The sequence below is a fragment of the Sminthopsis crassicaudata genome, chromosome 1, assembly GCF_048593235.1.
Source record: "Sminthopsis crassicaudata isolate SCR6 chromosome 1, ASM4859323v1, whole genome shotgun sequence".
Taxonomy (NCBI): Eukaryota; Metazoa; Chordata; class Mammalia; order Dasyuromorphia; family Dasyuridae; genus Sminthopsis; species Sminthopsis crassicaudata.
The window spans coordinates 462,496,787-462,518,206 of record NC_133617.1 but is presented as its reverse complement, the minus strand read 5'-3'; the positions used below and the strand labels follow the sequence as shown (position 1 = coordinate 462,518,206).

The 21,420-nt window shown below is 35.6% G+C and overlaps 1 protein-coding gene across 4 annotated transcripts; it reads left to right on the top strand.

The window, feature by feature from the left end:
• The first annotated feature begins 1,274 nt into the window (after positions 1-1,274).
• On the top strand, positions 1,275-11,538 carry LOC141550320 (zinc finger protein 483-like). Of its 4 annotated transcripts, none has more exons than XM_074280836.1 (6): positions 1,275-1,773; positions 2,900-3,402; positions 4,607-4,686; positions 7,250-7,376; positions 7,991-8,086; positions 10,024-11,538. In XM_074280836.1, the coding sequence occupies exons 2-6, from the start codon at positions 3,000-3,002 to the stop codon at positions 11,292-11,294; spliced, it is 1,977 nt and encodes a 658-aa protein (XP_074136937.1). In that variant the 5' UTR covers positions 1,275-1,773; positions 2,900-2,999; the 3' UTR covers positions 11,295-11,538. The 4 variants fall into 4 exon arrangements, with proteins under 4 accessions (XP_074136937.1, XP_074136934.1, XP_074136935.1 ...); XM_074280833.1 differs by having other exon boundaries at positions 1,276-1,520; XM_074280834.1 differs by lacking the exon at positions 1,275-1,773 and adding an exon at positions 1,804-2,030.
• The last annotated feature ends 9,882 nt before the right edge of the window (positions 11,539-21,420 follow it).

Below are 21,420 nucleotides of genomic sequence, written 5' to 3'. Positions count from 1 at the left end.
TCATATGACTAGAAATGGTTTTAATTTTTTCATCTCAAAATTACTCATATCCTTTGACCATTTGTTAATTGGAGAATGGTTTAAATTTGAGTCAATTCTCCATATATTTTAGAAATGAGGCCTTTATCAGAACCTTTGAATGTAAAAATGTTTTCCCAGTTTATTGCTTTCCATCTAATTTTGTCTGCATTAGTTTTGTTTGTTCAAAAACTTTTTAATATAACCAAAATTATCTATTTTGGGTTTAGTAATGAACTCCAGTTCTTCTTTGGCCACAAATTCCTTCCTTCTTCACAGATCTGAGAGGTTAATTATCCTTTGTTTTTTTAATTTGCTTATAATATCACTCTTTATGTGTAAATCATGAACCCATTTTGACCTTATCATGGTATAGAATGGTAGGTATGGATCAATGCCTAGTTTCTGCCATACTAGTTTCCTCTCCCATTACTTTTGGTCAAATAGTGAGTTTTCATCCCCAAAGCTGAGGTCTTTGGGTTTGTCAAACACTAGATTACTATAGTCATTGACTATTTTGTCCTGTGAACCTAACCTATTCCACCAATCAACTAGTTTATTTTTTAGCCAGTACCACTGCTTTATATTATAGTTTTAGGTCTGGTACAGCTAGGCCACCTGCATTTGCATTTTCTCATTAATTCCTTTGAAATTTTTGACCTTCTGTTCTTCCAGATGAACTTTGTCATTTTTTTTTTCTAAATCTATAAAATAATTTCTTGGGAGTATGATTGGTATGACATTGAACATGCCTTTTCCTTTTAAAATATGGATGTGAGCATTTGAAGCATATAGATTTAGTATTAACATTACTTCCTTGTCTATGGTATCTTTTAACATAATATAGTTTCCCTGTTTATCTTTTTAAATTAAATTCATTTTAGCTTTAATCTTGAAATCACGATTGCTACCTCTTGCTTTTTTTGTTTCAGTTGAAGCATAATAAATTCTGCTCTGTGTTTTATATAGTTCTACTCTGTGTATCTTTCATTTTAAATGTATTTCTTTTAAAAAACACATAGTCAGATTTCGGTTTTTAGTCCACTCTAATCTATTTCCGTTTTATGGGTGAATTCATCACATTCAAAGTTATAGTTATATTATTAGCTTCATATTTCTCTCCATTCTACTTTTTTTTTTTTCACTGTATATCCTCCCTCTTAATTCCCTCCCCTCCTAACCATTGGCTCCTTAATATGTACCGCTTCCAAGAAGCTGTTCCTTTTCCTTTCCACTTTCCCTTTCACCGTTCCCTACCCAAAGAACTTCTGAAAAGCACTCCCCAGACATGAATTTCGGGCTGCAACAACTCAGATTGTCTGAATCCAACTTTGCCCGGAACTCTTTCATTCATGACAGGCTTTAGAATCAGTGCCCGTTGGATTCTGGGAATCGTAGTTCAAGCAGGCTGAGTTCAGGCAATCACCATTCCAGGTCTTGACAATAACGCATCTGATGGTGCGGTCGGCCTTACCGTCATGGTAAACGGATCAGCCCCACAGGTACCGGTGACACAAGTGTCTGTCTGTCTGTCCCTGCCCCTGGACTCGTGCAATTGTGTGTACATGTATGTAGGGGGTGTTGCTGGGAGAGCGACGGAAAGTTCCTTTACAGCTGTTCACAGTCCCGGCATCTTCTGCTTCGGGCAGTTTGTCCTCACCTGCTCTCCGTATGTTAATCGTCTCCGTCTCCACCTGATTTAGCAAAGCGCACGCAGGAACAGAGACTGCCCGGAGGAGGAGGAGACCCTGCCGGGTGAGCGGAGGAGGGCCGGAGGTCTGGGCGTGGTGGGAAGGACGGGAGGCAGGCGCCCCGGAGCGGGTGCTCCGCCTGTGGTGAGGTATTGGAAGGAAGCAGGTTTCCTGGCAGACGCTGGTTTGACTAGTGGGCCTTTCTCTCTTCCCTTGGAAATCCGAGGCCTAAAATGTATTGTGAAATGTTTTGCGGGGGCCCAGAGTAAACGTCTTGATGTGCTGTGCTCGAACCCAGGCTTGCTGGCAGGAAGACCCGAGGTCAGCTCCGGTGCCAGATACTTATCACCTGTGTCATTCTGGGCGTGCTATTTAACTTCTCCTATTTCAGTTTGCTCATCTGTGAAATGGGGTGGGGGAAGGAGAAGAAATAGGGGTTTCCAGCTTTAAATCTATAACCATTTGGGTGAGAGACCGGGCCTGTGATCCCGTCAATACATTGACTCCAATATAGTATCACATGCCCTGTGATTCTATCCGTAAGTGCCCCCAACAATTCAAGTTGGCAGCTTCTCTGCAAAGACTCGAGGCCCCAGAGCACTGAGATGGGAGTGACTTCTTGACTCCAGAAGGCCACTTTGGCAAAGGGTGGAGAGGTGCTATTCCATTGGCCTCTTCTTCCTAAGGAACTTTGTACTTTACACCGTTCTTAGTTAACGTAAATCGTTCTGTCCTGCACACATGCCTTTCTTTCCAATGACATTTTTGGTAAGTTATTATAACAGATGCATAGATAAATAAGGTTGGCTCCATGTAAAGTTCACCAACCATGCAAAATGTAGATATTTTTCATCTCTGAGCAGCAGGGTGGGAAATTGGTTAAGTCAGTTAGCCTCATTGAATCTGTTTCTTCATCTGTACAATGCAGATAAATAAGACATACTCCATAGTTGACAAGATGTTTGTAAAGAGACTGTTCTGTAATTAAAATTCTAGGTATCTATGATCTTTTGTGTGAACTTGAGCCAGTGCCGAGAACTTAGCAACATGCTTAATTTAGTGTTTCATTATTGTCTACCACCACTTTTTGGGTCTTTTGTATGTCCACATGTATATAGAGCCTTGAAGTATGAAGATATAACTGGGGCCCCTCCCTCCCTCCAGCTTATTATTATATATTTCTTTCTCAGCTTTACCCAGAAATGTGTGAGGACATTCAGCCTGTGTCTGAGGAAAACTGATTGCTAAGAATGCAGATTTGAAGTCCGTCGGGGTAGTTCCAGTAGAAAGATGCTGGCTCTGAGTAAGATGACCATTCCCTTGAATCCCCAAAATTTGGATGTACAAGAACAAAACAGAACTCTGAAAGTACATACCTCCCTCGATCAGGTAATCACCATAGGAAGAGAGAAAAAATTTAATCCAGAGGCTTCTCGCCAGAACTTCAGGGGTTTCCCATATCCAGAGAAAGCTGGACCCCGGGAGGCTGTGAGCCAGCTCTGGGAACTCTGCCTTCAGTGGCTGAGGCCAGAGATTCACACCAAGGAGCAGATCCTGGAGCTGCTGGTGCTGGAGCAATTCCTGACCATCTTGCCCAGTGAAATCAGGATTTGGGTGAAGTCCCAGCATCCAGAGAACATTGAGGAGGTGGTCACCCTGGTAGAAGATTTGACCCAAATGCTTGAGGAGGAAGGTGAGAGCTGTAGAAGAATAGAGGGAAAGAGAAAGTGTCTTTGGAGTGTTAATGGGGAGAATATACAATACAGGCTTTCAGAGGGGTCCTTGGAGAAACAGTAATAAAGGGATGAAATAGAAGGAGAGAAAGAAGTTTTCTGAAATGGAGGAGGAAGCAGGCACTATTTAGCTTTTTGAGAAGAATAAATAAGAGCCCTTTTAATTCCAGCATTGGTCCTCTTTTCTTGCGACATCCAGTCAGCTCTATCTTACAGGTTCATTAGATGCAAGGCACATGACCACAGAATAGAAAACATTTTTACAATGCTATTCCTGTAAGTGTATAGATATCAGGCACAATCCAACTATTCATCTTCCTGTATACTTTCATAGGGTGTTCTCCAAAACAGTAATGTCAAACTGAAATAGAAATGAAGCCTAAATATACATAAGAATTCTTGCAAGCCACATACTGACATGGAAAATCATATTAACATTATCTATCTTCTATTGTATTTTCATTTATTTTGTTAAATATTTCCCAATTACATTTTACTCTGGTTATGGCAGTATTGCAGGCAGTATTGGCCTGAGGACCACATGTTTGACATCAGCATCCAGGAATATAATGACTTGAGTGTTAGGTTCATCCTATTATTTTGCATTAATAATTCTTTTTATCTTCTAAGGGCCCTTTGAGGTCAGTCATTCAACAAGCATTTACTATGCTTACTATGTGCTATGCTAATCCTAGAGAAGACAAAGCAGTAAAGCATATATAACTATCCCAGTTGTATAGATGGAAAAAATTAAAGTTTAGTAGGATCCTCTGTTTTCCTCAAGGTCACATAGCAAGTTTATATAGGTTAAATTTATTCTCTGTTCCACATTACTACTATAAATAAACTACTTTTTAATAGATAAAAGTGTTCAATTTCCTATAAAGCCATTTTCTGCAAGGATGTCAGCCATTTGAATCATTTTATATTCTATCATTTTGGCATAATGATAATTCCTCATTAAATGGGCATATAACTATGGAAAGATCCAGAATTACATGCTCCAGATGGCATTGGTGACTGAATAGTTAAATCTTAACATTTTCCATGAAGCAGAATTCTATCCTTGGAAACTTGCTTTGACCACAGGAACAATATTAGATAAATAAATAAATAAAAATGTCAGAGCCTTAGGGTTAGTCTTGTTCCATCCTTTCTCCACAGTTTCATGTTCCTGTGATTCTTCTCTTCTTCAAGAAGAAAGCACAGAGAAGGAAGAAATGTTCCCAGTAACCAAATTTCTGGTGAGATGCATTGCCCTTTCCCTTTCTCACTATGGTCATCAGTATACACACCATTTTTGTTTGTTTGTTTACATTTATTTAAAAAATATTTTTATAGCTTTTTATTTTCCAAATATATGCAAAAATAGTTTTCAATATTCACCTTAGCAAAAAACTTGTGTTCCAAATTTTTCTCCCTCCCTTCCTCATAACCTCCTCCTCTAAACAGCAAGTAATCCAATATAGGTTAAACATGTGCAATTTTTCTAAACATATTTCCATATTTGTCATGCTTTGCAAGATAAGTCAGATCAAAAGAGGAAAAAACTACGAGAAAGAAAACAAACAAACGACAACAGCAACAAAAGATGAAAAGATGATCCACATTTAGTGTCCCATAGTTCTCTCTCTGGATGCGGATAGCTCTTTCCATCACAAGTCTATTTGAAATTGCTTTGAAATCTCATTGCTGAAAAAAAACCAAGTCCATCACAGATGATAATCACATAATTTTGTGGTGGCTATGTAAAATGTGCTCTTGTTCTGCTTATTTCAATTAGATCATCAGTTCATGTAAATCTGTTTAGGGTTTTCTGAAATCAGCCTGCTCATCATTTCTTATAGAGCAATAATATTTCATTACATACCATAACTTATTCAACCATTCCCCAATTGATGTGCATTTTTTGCACATATGGGTCCTTTTTCCTTTTTTTTTTTTTTTTTCCTGAGGCAATTGGGGTTAAGTGACTTGCCCAGGGTCACACAGCTAGGGTCTGTTAAGTGTCTGAGACTAGATTTGAACTCAGATTTTCCCTGACTTCAGGGCTGGTACTCTATCCACTGCAATACCTAACTGCTTCCCCTTTTCCCTTTTTTATGATCTCTTTGGGATACAGTTCCAGTAGACACACTGCTGTATCAGCAAACAAAGAGACTGAATATAGATTAAAGCATAATATTTTCACCTTTTTTTGTTAGCTTTTTTTCTTCCCACGTTTTTTCTCCTTTTGACCTAATTTTGCACATGTATAGACACATTTTTCCCCCCTTTTCTTGGGACTTTTGTCTCAAAGGCCATATTCTAGAGATTGGAAACTATTTTCTCTGGGGATATGTGGCATATCCTGATGGCTAAATATCCCATAGAAAAAATTCTGTTTTCTGGTGACATTACCTGTTTGAATCAGCCTTCAATAATTCTTTTAAAAAATTTTAAAATTAAAAACAAACCAATCAAGATTAGAAAGGAAGCAGAAAACTTGGAAAAAAATTTTTATGTTCAGTGTTTCTGATAAAAACCTCATCTCTTAAATATATATAGAATTGACAAAAATTTTAAAGAATAAAGCCATTCTCCAGTTGATAAATGGTCACAGGATATGAACAGACAGTTTTCAAATGATGAAATTAAAACCATCTATAGTCATAAGAAATAATACTCTAAATCACTATTGATTAGAGAAGTACAAATTAAGACAACTCTGATGTACCATCTCATACCTCTCAGATTGGTTAAGATGACAGGAAGAGATAATTATAAATGTGGGACGGGATGTGGGAAAATTGGGACACTAATACATAAGGGGTCCTTATACCAATAGTTAGCATCCTTGGGTTTATCAAACACTTTGTGACTACAGTATATTCAGATGCACTTAATTTGTATCATATTATTTACTCTTTAAGTAGTACTAAAGAATTTTGAAGATTAATGCTTTCTAATATATTTTGAATTATGATACTGGTAGATTCCTTTCCCATTTTTTTTCATTCTTTCCCTTAAGTTTCTTGACCTTTTGCTCATCCAGATGAATTAAATTTTTATTTTATATGGTTGTACAAAATAATTTTCATGTTTTTATTGGAATAGTACTAGATATGTAAATTAATTTAGTAGCACTGTCATTTTTATGACTCAATCATAAATAAAGTATGTTTTAAATTATTTAAATCTTTCTTATTTCTGAAAAGAAGTTTGGAGTTTTGTTGGTTTTTTTTTTTTTTTTTTTTTTTTTAATAGTGGTAGTCATAAATTTCCAGTGTGTTTCTTGGGTAATCACCTTTAATTCATGCTGACGTCATTTCTGTGTTAGTATTCAATTGGAAATTAATATTGAAAGAGTGGTTGACCAACAAAATACAAGTGTGTTAGTTCTTTAGGTTTCAGTGATTTAAGAAGAAAGTGCATACTCATTTAAAGTTTGTAACTATCCCTTAGAAGACAAGAAAACAAGTTACTAACACTCATATGTGTCATATATCCCAGGGTATCACTGAATAATATGAAGTTTTAAAAGCACATTATGAGAGGCAATTTCTTCTGGCTAATGGACTTTAATGACTCAAAATATTTAAGTTCTTAAAAAGCAAGGGGTCCATATTTTTCTTTTGTTCCCCACTAAGTCTGACATAAAATGGTATACACAGAAGATATGCAGTAAACAAATAATTTGTAATCACTTTGCAATCTTAACAATATCAGAATTGTCTTCTATACACCCTGTTCATCTCTCCACCATTTCCTGCAAGGGTAAAGAGGAAATTTACCCTAGAAAAACATCAGTTTGTTTATTTATTTTAGGAATCAGTGACTTTCAAGGATGTGGCTCCTGACTTCACTTGGGAAGAGTGGGAGCAACTGGAACCTGTTCAGCAGGACCTCTGCAGAGATGTGCTGTTGGAAAACTATAGAAACTTAGTTTTTCTTGGTAAATCTTCTCCTGTGTGACTTCACATTTATGATTTTGGATTTTTTTTTAAAACAGCAATCTTTTTAAAGACTTTTGATGTCAAAGTTAGGTTTGTCTTAAAAAAAAGTTTAAAAAAAGTTTTGTCTTAAAAACTCTAGCTTTGTAGAGATCCTTAATATTTTTTTGAATTAAACCATGGGATTTTTTGCTCTGTATACTCAGATGAGAAATCTTTGCCCTGTAGAACTAAAATTTAGACAACAAAATTATTTTCTCAATGTATGATTCTAACCTTTTCCCATCCTTTGATCACCTTTGTCCTACTTTTCTGTCAAGAACCTAGTTCATAAACTTCCAGGTATTTGAGATTAGTGCATTCTTATTAAAAAGAACAAATAGGGGCAGCTAAGTGGCACGGTGGATAGAGCACCACCTCTGAAGTCAGGAGGACCTGAGTTCATATGTGGCCTCAGACACTTAACACTTCCTAGCTGTGTGACCTTTGATTTACTATCAAAGAAATTTACTATCAGAAATTTTTCACTCACTGTCAAAGAAATTTGAACTGTATCCTATAATATTTTTTCCCTTTCAGGATGAATGTCCATTTGTCTTTTTTTTTTTTCCATCAGGGCTCTCAACTTCCAAATCAAAAGTGACCTCCCAAATAGAACATATGGAAGTACCATGGATGCTGAAGAGCGGGGTTCCAAAAGACATCAGTCTATGTGAGTGAATGAAAAGATAACAGCTGGGAATTTACTACAAGCAATATATCAGCTGGTCAGTCAGGGAGAAAACATCTTTGAAATGTTGATCCAGGAATCACTCCCCTAAACTTTCCAGGTATTGGAAAAGGGCAGAGTCTAATTAGCTCTGCTTCGTTCACTTTGCAAGAATTTATTCAATTTTTAAGAAATAGTATTTGCCTACAGCCTTTCATTTTCTCAGTTTCCATTCTCTCCCTCTCTCCCTCTCTCTCTCTCTCTCTCCTCTCTCTCTCTTCTCTCTCTCCTCTCTCTCTCCTCTCTCTCTCTTCTCTCTCTCCTCTCTCTCTCTCTCTCTCTCTCTCTCTCTCTCTCTCTCTCTCTCTCTCTCTCTCTCTCTCTCTCTCTCTCTCTCTCTCGCTGAGGCGATTGGGGAACTCAGGTCCTCCTGATTTCAGGGCTGGTGCTTGATCCATTGCACCACCTAACTGCCTCTCCATTCTCTTAACCCAATTTTCGTATTCGTTAATTTAAGGAAACTGCTCTTAAAGGCATCACTGATTTCTTATATTTAAATCCTGAAATCTTTTTTATAGTCAACTTTTCTGTCTCATGAGATGATCAGAATATTTATTACACTCTATATATTATATAGTAAGCACTATGCAGGGCTGGTCACTTGAAAAACAAATACAGCAAATGAAACACTCTCACTAACAAGAGTTGCATTCTAATACAGGATATATATGTATGGGTATAAATCTACCTACAAGCACATAAATTCAAGGTAGTTTGAGAAGAACAACCTTGGCAGTTGAAGGAATTAGAAAAAATTTCTTGTAGAAGTTGGTGCTTGAGCTGAGTATTGAAAGGTTTCTGTGAGGCAGAGATGAAGAGAAAGTTCTTCCTAGTACAGAGGGATAGCTTCTGGAGACAGGCGATGGAGCATCATGTGTGAGGAAACAGAGATAAATCAATTTTGTTTGTGTATAGTGAAACTAGAAAAACAGTTTTGGTAGTATGATCAGAATCTCAGGTACCAGAATTGAATGAGACCTCAACCTATACCTGAACAAAATCCTTTTTGTTAACATAGTCATTATATTGTCATCCTGCCTCTGCTTGAAGTTTTTTTTTTTCAAATTAATCAACCAATAAGTATTATTAAGCTGTATGAAGTATTGAGAATAGAAATACAAAGAATGAAATATTCTTTACTCTCAGGGAACATGTCACCTCCCTATGCAGTCCATTTCCTTCTTTGGCTCAGAAGTTTTGATTTACTTTACTAGTTGAGAGAAAGAGTTAATCATGATATGATTTATAATTTATATTATCATAGAAATTTAATTTGATGCTTTTATTCATGATATGTTAGAAAAGTACAGGTATACATGGAGGTCTTGCAGTCTGATCTTATCTTGTTTTTACTTGTTCATAATACTTCATCAATTTCTCCTCTGTTTATTTTTCCCCCTTTGGAGCCACTTTAACATAGCAATTCTTTATTGATGGATGTCAATAATGATAATAATTTATATCGTCTTTTTAGGTTTCCAGAACTCTGTGGAATAAGTAGTAAAAAACTTACATTCTTTAGTATATTGGAAAAGTAGCATGAAACTGATTTTTTAAAAGATTTGTATTCAAATCCCAACTCCATTCCTTAAAAGATGTGTGAGTGAGTGGCAAATGAATAAACCACTTTGATTCAAAATTTTCTCATCAACAAAAAAGATGATAATACTTTTACCACTACCCTCACAGGGTTATTATTAGGAAATTATTTTTTCATACTAATGGTACCCATAGAAAATCAGTTATTTTCAGTTATTTCATTATAAGCATGTTCTTCAATTTTATTACATTCCTAGGATAATAAATGCCTTTATCCTTGCAAGGATTATATTTATATTAAAAAACAAAAAACAAAAAACACAACTTTTCCCCCCCTCCAGATTGGGACCCTGGACTTTCTGAAGCTAAGGAGTTATTTCCAAAGTGGAAAACTTCTATAGAAGATTCCTCTCAGGAGGCCACAATAAAAGGATATAATTCCTGGAGATTTGAACTAGGAGAAGTCTTTAAATGTTATGACATGTTGTTATGGCAGCAAGGCCAACAGGGAAATCATTTGAAGCTAGGAACAATCACTCATGAGGAAAATCCAGATAAGGTTAGAGGTTTCAAAAATAGTGAATTTGGGAGAAGCTTTAATCTGAGCTCAAGGCTAATTACACAACAGAGAATTCCTTTAGTAAATAGTTTCTCTAAATATGATACATGTGACAAGAGATTCAAAGATAATTCAGAACTATTTGAATGCCCAAAAATCTATGCAGAAGAGGAATCTTCAAAGTTCAAAGGATTTGGGAGAGTTTTCAGTCAGGATTTACAACTTACTCTCCATCGTACTCATCATTCTAGAGAAAAATCTTATAAATGTAATGAATGTGGGAAAGCCTTCACCAAATGGGCAAACCTTACTCGACATCAAAGAATTCATTCTGGAGAAAAACCCTTTAAGTGCAATGAATGTGGAAAAGCCTTTACTCAGAGGGCACAACTTACTCAACATCATCTTACTCATAGTGGAGAGAAACCATTTAAGTGTTATGAATGTGGAAAAGCCTTTACCCAGAGAGCCCATGTAACTCAACATCAGCTTACCCATAGTGGAGAAAGACCTTATAAATGTAATGAATGTGGAAAAGCTTTCACCAATCGAGGAATACTTACTGATCATCAGAGAATTCATTCTGGAGAGAAACCCTATAAATGCAATGAATGTGGGAAGGCCTTTACCAAAAGGGGAATACTTACTCAACATCAGAGGATTCATTCTGGAGAAAAACCCTATAAATGTAAAGAATGTGGGAAAGGCTTCAACCGGAGTACACACCTTAGTCTACATCAACACACTCATAATCAAGAGAAACCATTTAAGTGTAATGAATGTGGGAAAGCTTACAGCCAGATTTCGCAGCTAAATACTCATCAAAAAGTTCATTCTGCAGAGAAACCTCATAAATGTAATGAATGTGGGAAAGCCTACAGCCAGATATCACAGTTTAAAATTCATCAAAGAATTCATTCTGGAGAAAAACCCTATAAATGTAATGAGTGTGGGAAAGGTTTTAACCGGAAGACACACCTTACAAGACATCAGAGGATTCATACTGGAGAGAAAAACTTGACTATAGTAGGAAATGTTGTTGAATTGAATTGAAATGTTTTGTTGAATTCTAAATAGCTTATGTCTAACAACATTGCCATAATTTAAAAGGCTAGCTACCCTTCAGAGAAGAATATATTAGTTTTGCATGCTTGGTGCTGAACTTTTCATCATCTCTACTTCCCTATTCTTTGTTTTTATTAATTTGAGAAACATACTTTTTCAAATACAAAGGAAAAAAGATTGTATATAATACTGAAAATCAAGTGTATATTAAATTAAATATTGTTTAACATAATCCTGTGTGTTTTCTGTTCTTTTTTGAACTTTCTTTTATGCATGTTTTTCTAACATTTTCTTGATATGCTTCTCTCTTTTTATTTCTCTTCTCACATCATCACTTCCACATGTTTTAGCTCACCCATCCTAAATAAAAAGTTTTCTCTTATAAAAGTGTAATGAAGTAAAATAAATCCACACATTGTCCATATTTTTAAAAATGTTTGTCTTACTTGGTATCTCTGTTTATCACTTTGTTGCCAAAGTGACATTTCATTCCACCTCCTTCCCAGGTTTCTCTGAATCCTTACCTTTTGTCAGTTATGACATCTCAATAATGTTGTTACATTAATTTCCTGTCCTATGCTATAGTAAAGAATACTGCCATAAATATTTTTATATATATAAGTCATTTCCAATGTTGATCTCTTTGGGGTATATGTGTAGTAGAGTTGTTATTGATCAAAATGTAATGACTTCTTGGACATAGATCCAAATTGCTTTCCAAAATCCTCAAACTAATTCACAGCTCCACCAAGAATAGATTAGAGTGCCTTTTTTCCTCCAGCTCCTTTTACAATTGTCATTTCTTTTTTTGCTCATCTTTGCCAAATTAGTGGCTCTAAAGTAGAACTCAAAGTTCTTTTACTTTTCATTTTTCTTGTTATATTTACTGGTTTAGATTGAAAAATTTTTTTCATATTGTGGCTGATTGAGATATATATACATATATATGTGTGTGTATATATATATATACACACACACACATATATATATATATATTTTTTGGAGAACCACCTGTTCTTAGGTTGGCCATTTTTTTTATTGAGAATGACTCTTGTTCTTATATATTTATTGCAATTTCTTATATCCATATAATAGCATATCTTTATGAGAAAAATGTCCTCCAAAGATTCCCCCATTCAGTCATTTCCTTTCTAATTCTAATTGGGTTGGGTGTTTTTTTCGTAGAGAGTTTTCAATTGCATATATCAAAATTATGTATTTTCTTTCCTGTAGTTTCTATCACTTTAGCCGAGAACTCTTATTGTGAAAATTACATCTTTTCCAATTTTTTTTATTAAATGATAATTTCTGAGGGCAGATGGGATGTACAGTACATAGGGACTTAGTGTCAGGAAGAGTCATTTTTATCAACTTTTGAGTTCAAATGTGGCCTCAGAAATTTCCTAGCTTTGTGATCCTGGGCAAGTCAGTTAACTCTGTTTGCCTCAGTTTCCTCATCTGTAAAATGAGCTGGAGAAGGAAATGGCAATCCAGTCTAGTATCTTTGCCAAGAAAACCCCAAATAAGATTGTGAAGTTGGACATAACTGAAAATCACTCAACCACAACATCTAATTTCTGTCAGACTACTTTTTAGTTTTCCCAGCGATTTTTGTCATCTAGGGAAATATTTAACTTATTAGTTGATGACCTTCAGTTTTTTAAGCACTATGCTATTATAATATTTGATTGCTTTTAGATGTTATGTACCTAATATCTTCCATTGGTCATTTTATTTACTTATATTAGTATCAACTAGTATTGATGATTACTGTTTTATAGTATCTGTTCAGATTTGATACTGTTGACCAGCTTCCTACATTATGCATTATTTCACTTGAAAACCTTGATTTTTTTGTTCCATTAGATGATTTTTTTTTTTATTTTTTGGTAGTTTTGTTGAGATATTTGTATTCATATTCATGTAATTCTTGTGCATGTTGATAGGTGGACTCAAGATATTTGAAAATTCCATAGTTATTTTAAATGGAATTTTGCTTTCTATCTCTACAAGGTTTTATTGGTAATCTGTCAGAGTGCTGATGATTTATGTGGATTTACTTTATGTCCTGTTCTTTTACTGTATTGTTTTATTTATTAATTTTTAGTTGAACCTCTAAGGGTTCTCTAAATAAGCCACCATATCATCTTCAAATAACAATTTTTTATCCTCTTTTTTTTGTGCTTCTTCCCTTAATTTCTTTAATTTTTGTCTTAATGTAATCACTAACAAATATATACCAAATGATAGTGGTAACAATGGACATCCTTGTTTTATCCTCTAGGAAGCTTCTAGCATTTCTTCATTATTATGCTAATTCTTGGTTTTAGATATTTGCCAGATTTAAAGAAGGGATCATCTCTTTTTAAGTTTTTTTTAAAGGGGTGTTGTATTTTGTTAAAATTTTTCTACATTTATTGATTTAATAGTGATTTAAATTATTTTTGTTGTTAATATGGTCATAATTTTTTAAATATTGAACCAAACCTACATTCCTGGCATAAATCCAACTTGGTCACAATAAAAATTCTTTTAAAATGTATTACTAAAGTCTCTTTGCTAATGTTTTATTGTACATTGTTTGCATTGAAATTCATTAGAGACCTTGGCTTGTAGTTTTCTTTTATTAGCTTTAGCTTTCCCTGGTTTAGGTGTCAATGAATATTTGTTGCATAGAAGGAGTTTGTCAGGATCCCTTCTTATTTGCAGGCAACTTTTGTAATAATAGGACTAACTATCTTTTGAATATTTGATAGAATTCAATGTAAATTGGTCTGTTTCTGATAATTTTTTTTAATTGTAGGAGTTTATGTCTTACTCAAATTTACTGATTAGACTACTTAAGTTTCCCATTTTTCTGTTAACCAGTTTCATATTTTTATGCATAATTATTTAACTTGTCAAATTTTTTTACTTATAATTGAGCAAAATAGTTTCTGATGGTTTGTTTTAATACTCTTTCCCTGGTCATAAATTCTTTTGTTTCACTTTTTTTTGACAATTTGATTTTCCTTTTAAACAATTGAATTACATAATGTTTGGTGTATCTTATTAGTTAAAACACAAATCTAGCTCCTAATTCTTTTTCTAAAGGATGCTCCTTTAGATGAAAACATAAGACTTTGTGCCACAGTGGGCACAAGAACCTTTTATACCCAGGTTATAATGCAGACTTCTCAAGATCTGAACATGAGAAGACAGGATCCCTTTTGGCAAGGGACTTCCAGAGAGACTCGTCAATGCTTTCAATGTGGTAAAGTAGAGCATTTGAAAGCTCAATGATGTTGGCATAAAGAGAGAGTGAGAAAAAAAGGTGGTAGAACAAGACCCAAAATCCCATGTCCAAAATGCAACAGAGGCTTCCACTGGGCATCAGAATGTAGATTGACTTAGGGAAACGGAAATGAGGCTCTGCTCCAGGGCCCCAGGCAAAAAACACTTGAAGCATTATAGCAGCTGGTGTTACACCCAGAGACTCCTTAGAAGTTTGGTACTCAGACATGACCAATCAGCCAAGAAGCAATCTGATGGTGGAAAGGGATTACAATTGGGGAGAATAGAGTTGTATGCAGCTGGAACTACTGGAGAAGTGAACTGTCCCTGTCCGGCTTATAGATCATTTGCCTTTAGGCACAGTAGGCTTGACCATTTCATCTCCTGAGAATGCTTACAAAGCAGTATCCGTTCATACACTGATTTGAGAAATTGGGGAATGTATAGATAATGTCCCAGTCATTAATATAGGTAGACAATGTATGACTTAGTGACTACTTAGAAGTAGTAGCATCAGGTTTATTGATACACTCTCCTGATAGGCAATCTGATGATATTTACCCAGATTTTAACTCCCAACAGAATCCAGGAATATTCTGGACTGCAGCTTTGTTACAGTTGGCTGACCTATGCTCTCTATCTATGCAAATGGCTTACCATTGAAAAGGTTAGTAGACACAGATGCAGATCATAATCATTAGAGGTGCCAATTGACCTAGTCATTGGCCAAAGATTGGGGCAGACATCTGTATGTCTGGCATAGGAAGATCAATAGCAGCTGAAATTAGTGCGACCCCTTTGAGATAGACATTTGGAGGTGAAACAGGAGTTTTTACTCCTTTTGTAGTTGAAAAAATCCCCATCAATCTATGGGGAAAAGACATCTTACAACAGTTAGGATTACAATTGAGTACTTCGGCTTTTTAGGTAGGGTTGCTGTTGAAGGCCTTTCTGTACTCTCACTTGTTCCCATTCAATGGAAAACTGATACACCAGTGTGGGTAGAACAGTGGCCCTTAGCAAGTGAAAAAAAATTTAGGCCTTATTATAGTATAAGAACAACTTGACCAAGGACACTTATAACCTTCTCTAAGTCCTTGGAATTCCCCTGTATTTGTTGTTTAAAAAATCTGGAAAATGGAGGATGTTGACTGATTTAAGGAAAGTAAGTGAACAGATGGAATCTATGGGAACTCTTCAGCTGGGACTTCCATCTCCTACTCAATTGCCTAGACATTATAGGCCTCTTTTGGTTATAGACATTAAGGATTGTTTCTAATCTATCCCTCTGCATAAGGAGGATATGAAAAGATTTGCCTTCTCAGTTAACTTAGCTGAGCCTTATAAAAGATATTAATGGACAGTTTTGCCACAGGGAATGAAAAACAGCCCTACTATGTGTCAAATGTATGTTGCTGCTACTCTTACTCCAGTAAGAAAAGCATTTCCAAAAGTAATGTTATTACATTACATTGATGATATATTGGGATGTGCACCTGAGGAACAAATGTTAGAAGCATATCCACAAAAGACCATAGAAACATTGAGGAGTAACTACAAATAGCACATAGCTCCAGAAAAAATTCAAAGACATGCTCTTTTTCAATATTTAGGATATGAAGTATACCCTAAGGTGCTTACAATACAAAAACTTTCCTTAAGAACAGAGAAGCTAAACACCTTAAATGACTTTCAGAAATTGATAGGAGATATCCAATGAATGCATCCAGTGTTGGGCTTGACTACCTATTAGTTGCAACCATTATGTGACATTTTAAGGGGAGACAGTGTTTTAAACTCACCGTGCCAGCTTACAAAAGAAGCTCAAGAGGCTTTGAAAAAAGTTGAATTGGCTTTATCCAATGTAGTTGAAAGAGTCACTCAAAAACCTTGGAATATCAGTTTTTGCTACACAAGAGGCATCCGCACCAGTCCTTCCTTCATTAAGGAGACAGTGTGATAGAGTGGGTGAAGCTCCCAGCACAACCAGACCAAAGCCTTACTCCTTACCCAGTGCTTCTGACTAGAATCTTATTAAAAGCCATTAAGCAAGTAGTACAATTATCTGGGATAAGACCTGACAAAATATACACCTTTTATACCAATGCACAAATTAATGTGTACTTTTGTACAAACAAAACTCATGCAAACAAATTAGAAGGGAAGCAACAAATTGGGAAAATATTTTTACAGTTGAAGATTCTGATAAAGGCCTCATTTCCAAAATATATAGAGAATTGACTCTAATTTATAAGAAATCAAGCCATTCTCCAACTGATAAATGGTCAAAGGATATGAACAAACAATTTTCAGATGATGAAATTGAAACTATTTCTACTCATATGAATGTTCCAAATCACTATTGATCAGAGAAATGAAAATTAAGACAACTCTGAGATACTACTACACACCTGTCAGATTGGCTAAGATGACAGGAAAAAATAATGATGAATCTTGGAGGGGATGAGGGAAAACTGGGACATTGATGCATTGCTGGTGGAGTTGTGAACGAATTCAACCATTCTGGAGAGCAATCTGAAATTATGCCCAAAAAGTTATCAAACTGTGCATACCCTTTGATCCAGCAGTGCTACTAATGGGCAATGGCTAGAAACTGGAAAATGAATGGATGCCCATCAATTGGAGAATGGTTGGTAAATTATGGTATATGAGTGTTATGGAATATTATTGTTCTGTAAGAAATGACCAGCAGGATGAATACAGAGAGGCTTGGAGAGACTTACATGAACTGATGCTGAGTGAAATGAACAGAACCAGGAGATCATTGTACGTGGCAACCGCAAGATTAATACAATGATTCATTCTGATGGAAGTGGATATCTTCAACAAAGAGAAGATCTAATTCAGTTCCAGTTGATCAAGATGGACAGAATCAGCCACACCCAGAAAAGGAATACTGGGAAATGAGTGTAAACTGTTTGCACTTTTGTTTTTCTTCCCAGGTTATTTTTACCTTTTAAATCCAATTCTCCCTGTGCAACAAGAGAACTGTTTGATTCTGCTTGATTCTTCTAAAAAAAATTAAATGAATACTGTGAAACCATCCCAGAGAGGAAAAATTTTGTGGCCACAGCTCCAAATTTTACACATGGGTCTCCAATAAAGATAACCCCACTATTACATAATTGGCAATGGATTCTTGAAGAAAAGGTTTCTAAGATTCATCTTAAAGGACCAATTATCTTTACAGATGCATCCAAACATAGCATTTGTCCTGTATGCTCGTGACTTAACTATAAAGGGAGAGTCAGAACTCCTTTTCAGTCCACTCAACAGAATGAATTGTATGCAATCATTCTACTCTCACCTATTATTCAAGAGATATAAATATAATATCTGATTTGACCTATTCAGTTGGTGTAGTACAAAGAATTGCCATAGCCCAAATAAAATTTGTAGCTTCTAATATATATCAACTCTTTAAGGAATTTCAAGTGCAAGTGAGAAAGCATCCAGGTAAGATTTATATCTTGCATGTCCACTCTCATAGTGGATTTCCAAGTCCATTTTTTTAATGGAAATTCAAAAACACCTTCTAACCCTTTTACCAAATATTCCTTTATTTCAGGCAGCCCAAGAATCTCTTTCTAAATATCATCAGGCTGCTCGAGCTTACATTTGCAATTTGGATTAACAAAAGAGGAACTAGGATGATAGTAAAAGCCTATACAGCTTGCCTTCCTTTCCATGCTCCTACACTCCCTGCAGGGAAGAACTCTCATTTGAGACCCAATGAATTTGGTAAATAGATATGACTCATTATAAATTTTTTGGTCATCTTGTCTTTTATCCATGTTGTAGCAGACACCTTTTCAGGATTTATTTTTGTAATATCAGCCCCAAAAGAGACAGCCCAAATAGTCACTGAATTCATTGTACAAGCTTTTGCAATTATGGGTATGCTACAAGCAATAAAAACAGATAATGGACCTGCATATACTTCTAACCATTTTGCACACTTTTGTGCACAGTATAAGATTTTACACACCACTGGCATATCTTTCAATCCTTAAGGACAAACAGTAGTAGAGAGGAGAAACAGAGACATCAAGACACTCCTCCAAAGACAAAAGAAAGAGGGAGCCACAGGTAACCCTAGAAAATTTCTAAATTTAGCTCTTTATACTATTAATTTTTTGATTTTTGATAAAGATGCACTGGTTCTGGCAGACAGGTTGAAGAGATCCAGAAAGTGGTGAATGGAAGGTACCAGATAGGTTAACTGCTTGGGGGAGAGGGTTTGCTTGTATCTCTACAGATGAAAAAGGAATCAGATGGATGCCAGCGAGCTGTATTTGCTTTGTCCATTGGGGTCCACTTCTCGAGATTCTAATAAATAAGTCTGCTTCTATAGTCAATTTGTGTAAGTCTTTTTGTCCCAAACATCTTTAATCAGAGTATTTGCACTCATTTATCCCTCATCTTTTTATCTAACATATATAAATCACTATTTCTTTCCTTTTAATTTCCACTTTATCATGTGCCTTTGAGTCTTTTTTTGTTTTGTGTTTATCTACTACTAAACTGTCTTCTTTATAAAACCTCCCTTTCTCTTCTCATCAGTGCCATTTTCCCTTTTTTAGCTCAGGAAAAAAAAAAAGCAGAAGCAATTAGACCCTTGTGATTGGGACAAACATCTGTTCTAACTAGCACATGTAAGTTATTTAGTCATGGGTACTTTGTAACTCTGTGGACCATTTTGTCCATTGTCTTTTCTTGGCACTGAGTAGAGACACTGGAGTGGTTTGCCATTTCTTCTTCCAAGGAGTGAAAGCAAATAGATTAGATGACTTGCCCAAGGATGCATAGCTAAAAAGTATTTGAGGCCACATTTGATTTCAGGTTTTCCTAACCCTAGGCCTAGCACTCTATGCACTAAGCCAACTAGTTAATGTAAACAAACACAATTTATTTATTTATTTATTTTCTTTTTCTGAGGCTAGGGTTAAGTGACTTGCCCAGGGTCACACAGCTAGGAAGTGTTAAATGTCTGAGACCAGATTTGAACTCAGGTCCTCCTGAATTCAAGGCTGGTGTTCTATCCACTGCGCCACCTAGCTGCCCCTACACAATTTATTTTTAATGGGACTAATAGGATGAAATTTTCTCAGTATTAATACTAGGCCTAAGTCACATGATCCCTATTCCCAGCCTTGAACTCTGGGTTGCAGGGAGTCATGTGATTTCTAAAGGTTAAACCCTTAAGAAGTCACACCTTCAGGAAGTGACATGACCCACAGGAAGCAGACAACATTGGTCAAGGATGGTTGTTTCCTTTTAGTCTATCCAATGAAAAGGTGTGGGTCTTTTCCTATTTAACTGGGTGTTCTACTTCCTGCTGGTCAGGTTCAGGAGCACATGGTGAGAGTTGGGATAGCTCCCAGATGCATCTAGGACTCTCCCTGCAGGGATTAAATAAATGCTTTCTCTTTGTACCTGAAGATGTCTCTAATTAGTTAATCTGGGAAAAGGGGTCTAGCACTGGTCCCACACAATGCTGGAAGGTGCTTCTTCCTATCCTGTATTAGAAATCCCAGAGAGATAAAATTGAAAACTATATGTTCTGAAATAAGAGTAGAAACTCTCTTTTAGAACTGATGCATACTTTGTCCCCACCCCTGTTATCATCATGAGGGATGGTGGTTTGGTGGAGTAGAACCCAGGGTTTACTATCTTATCCTAAACTACCAAGTCTTACATCACTGAACTCTACACACGTGCCTACCCGAAGTGTCTCAAAGTCCTGAAGATCAGGTTAAGGCAGGAGGGGGCGAAAACTCACTTTGCTTCCATTATAATCTCATCTTTTAGCTACTTACTGTCCTCAGCAAAGTAACTTTTGAAAAATGGGCACATCATTTGATACACATTTATTAAGTGGTTATTATGTGCCATCCTTTGTTGTTAATTCTTAGTTCTCAAAAAGGACCAATAATATCATGATAATGGTGTCTTGACTTGTGTGTGAATTGGATTTAAGTGAGAGAGAGTTGTGCAAAATCAGCCTCACTCCTCCATAGTCATGAAAGTCCAGTGTTACTTATGAAGCAAGCATTACAGAGGACACAGTGGATGGGTTGAGTGCAATTAGGATGAAAATTTGAGTATAAACTTTGAACCAGAGATTTCTAGTTTGGGTTTATACTCCAAGGAAATTATCAATAAGATCAAATATATATATAAAACAGTGGATTTTTTTTTTTTAGGAGGTGGGATAGTAAAGAATTAGAAACAAAATAGATGCCCATCAATTGGGAAATGGATTGACTAAACAAACTGTGGAATGACTATAATGGAGTATTATTATACTTTAAGAAATTATGTGTATTATTAATACTGTGAAGCACAGAAAAAGCAATATGAATTTGATGTAGAATGAAGTAAACAGAGCTAAGAAAATCAAATATATACTATATACCATATAAATAGAAAAATAACAAGTATCCACTAAAAATCAAAACTGAATGTTATAAAATTATAAAGATCAATGACTTGAATGAAAAGATGTAAAAGGACATCTCCAAACCACTTCTTTATGAAGGTGGGATGTTCATAGGTTTTAAGACTTTTTTTAGACTTTTTCAATGTACCGATTGTTTATATTTGAAGATGGATTTTCTTTTCAGCCTTGATCTTTTCACTAGGAAAGTTTGAAAGCCCCCTATTTCATTGAATGTACATCTTTTCCTTATGAATAATTATGCTCAATTTTGCTGGGTAATTATTTTTGTTTGTAATCCAATCTTCATTGCCTTAGAAATATCATATTCTAAGTCCTCCAACCCTTTAACTTAGAAGCTATTAAGTCCTGTGTAATTTT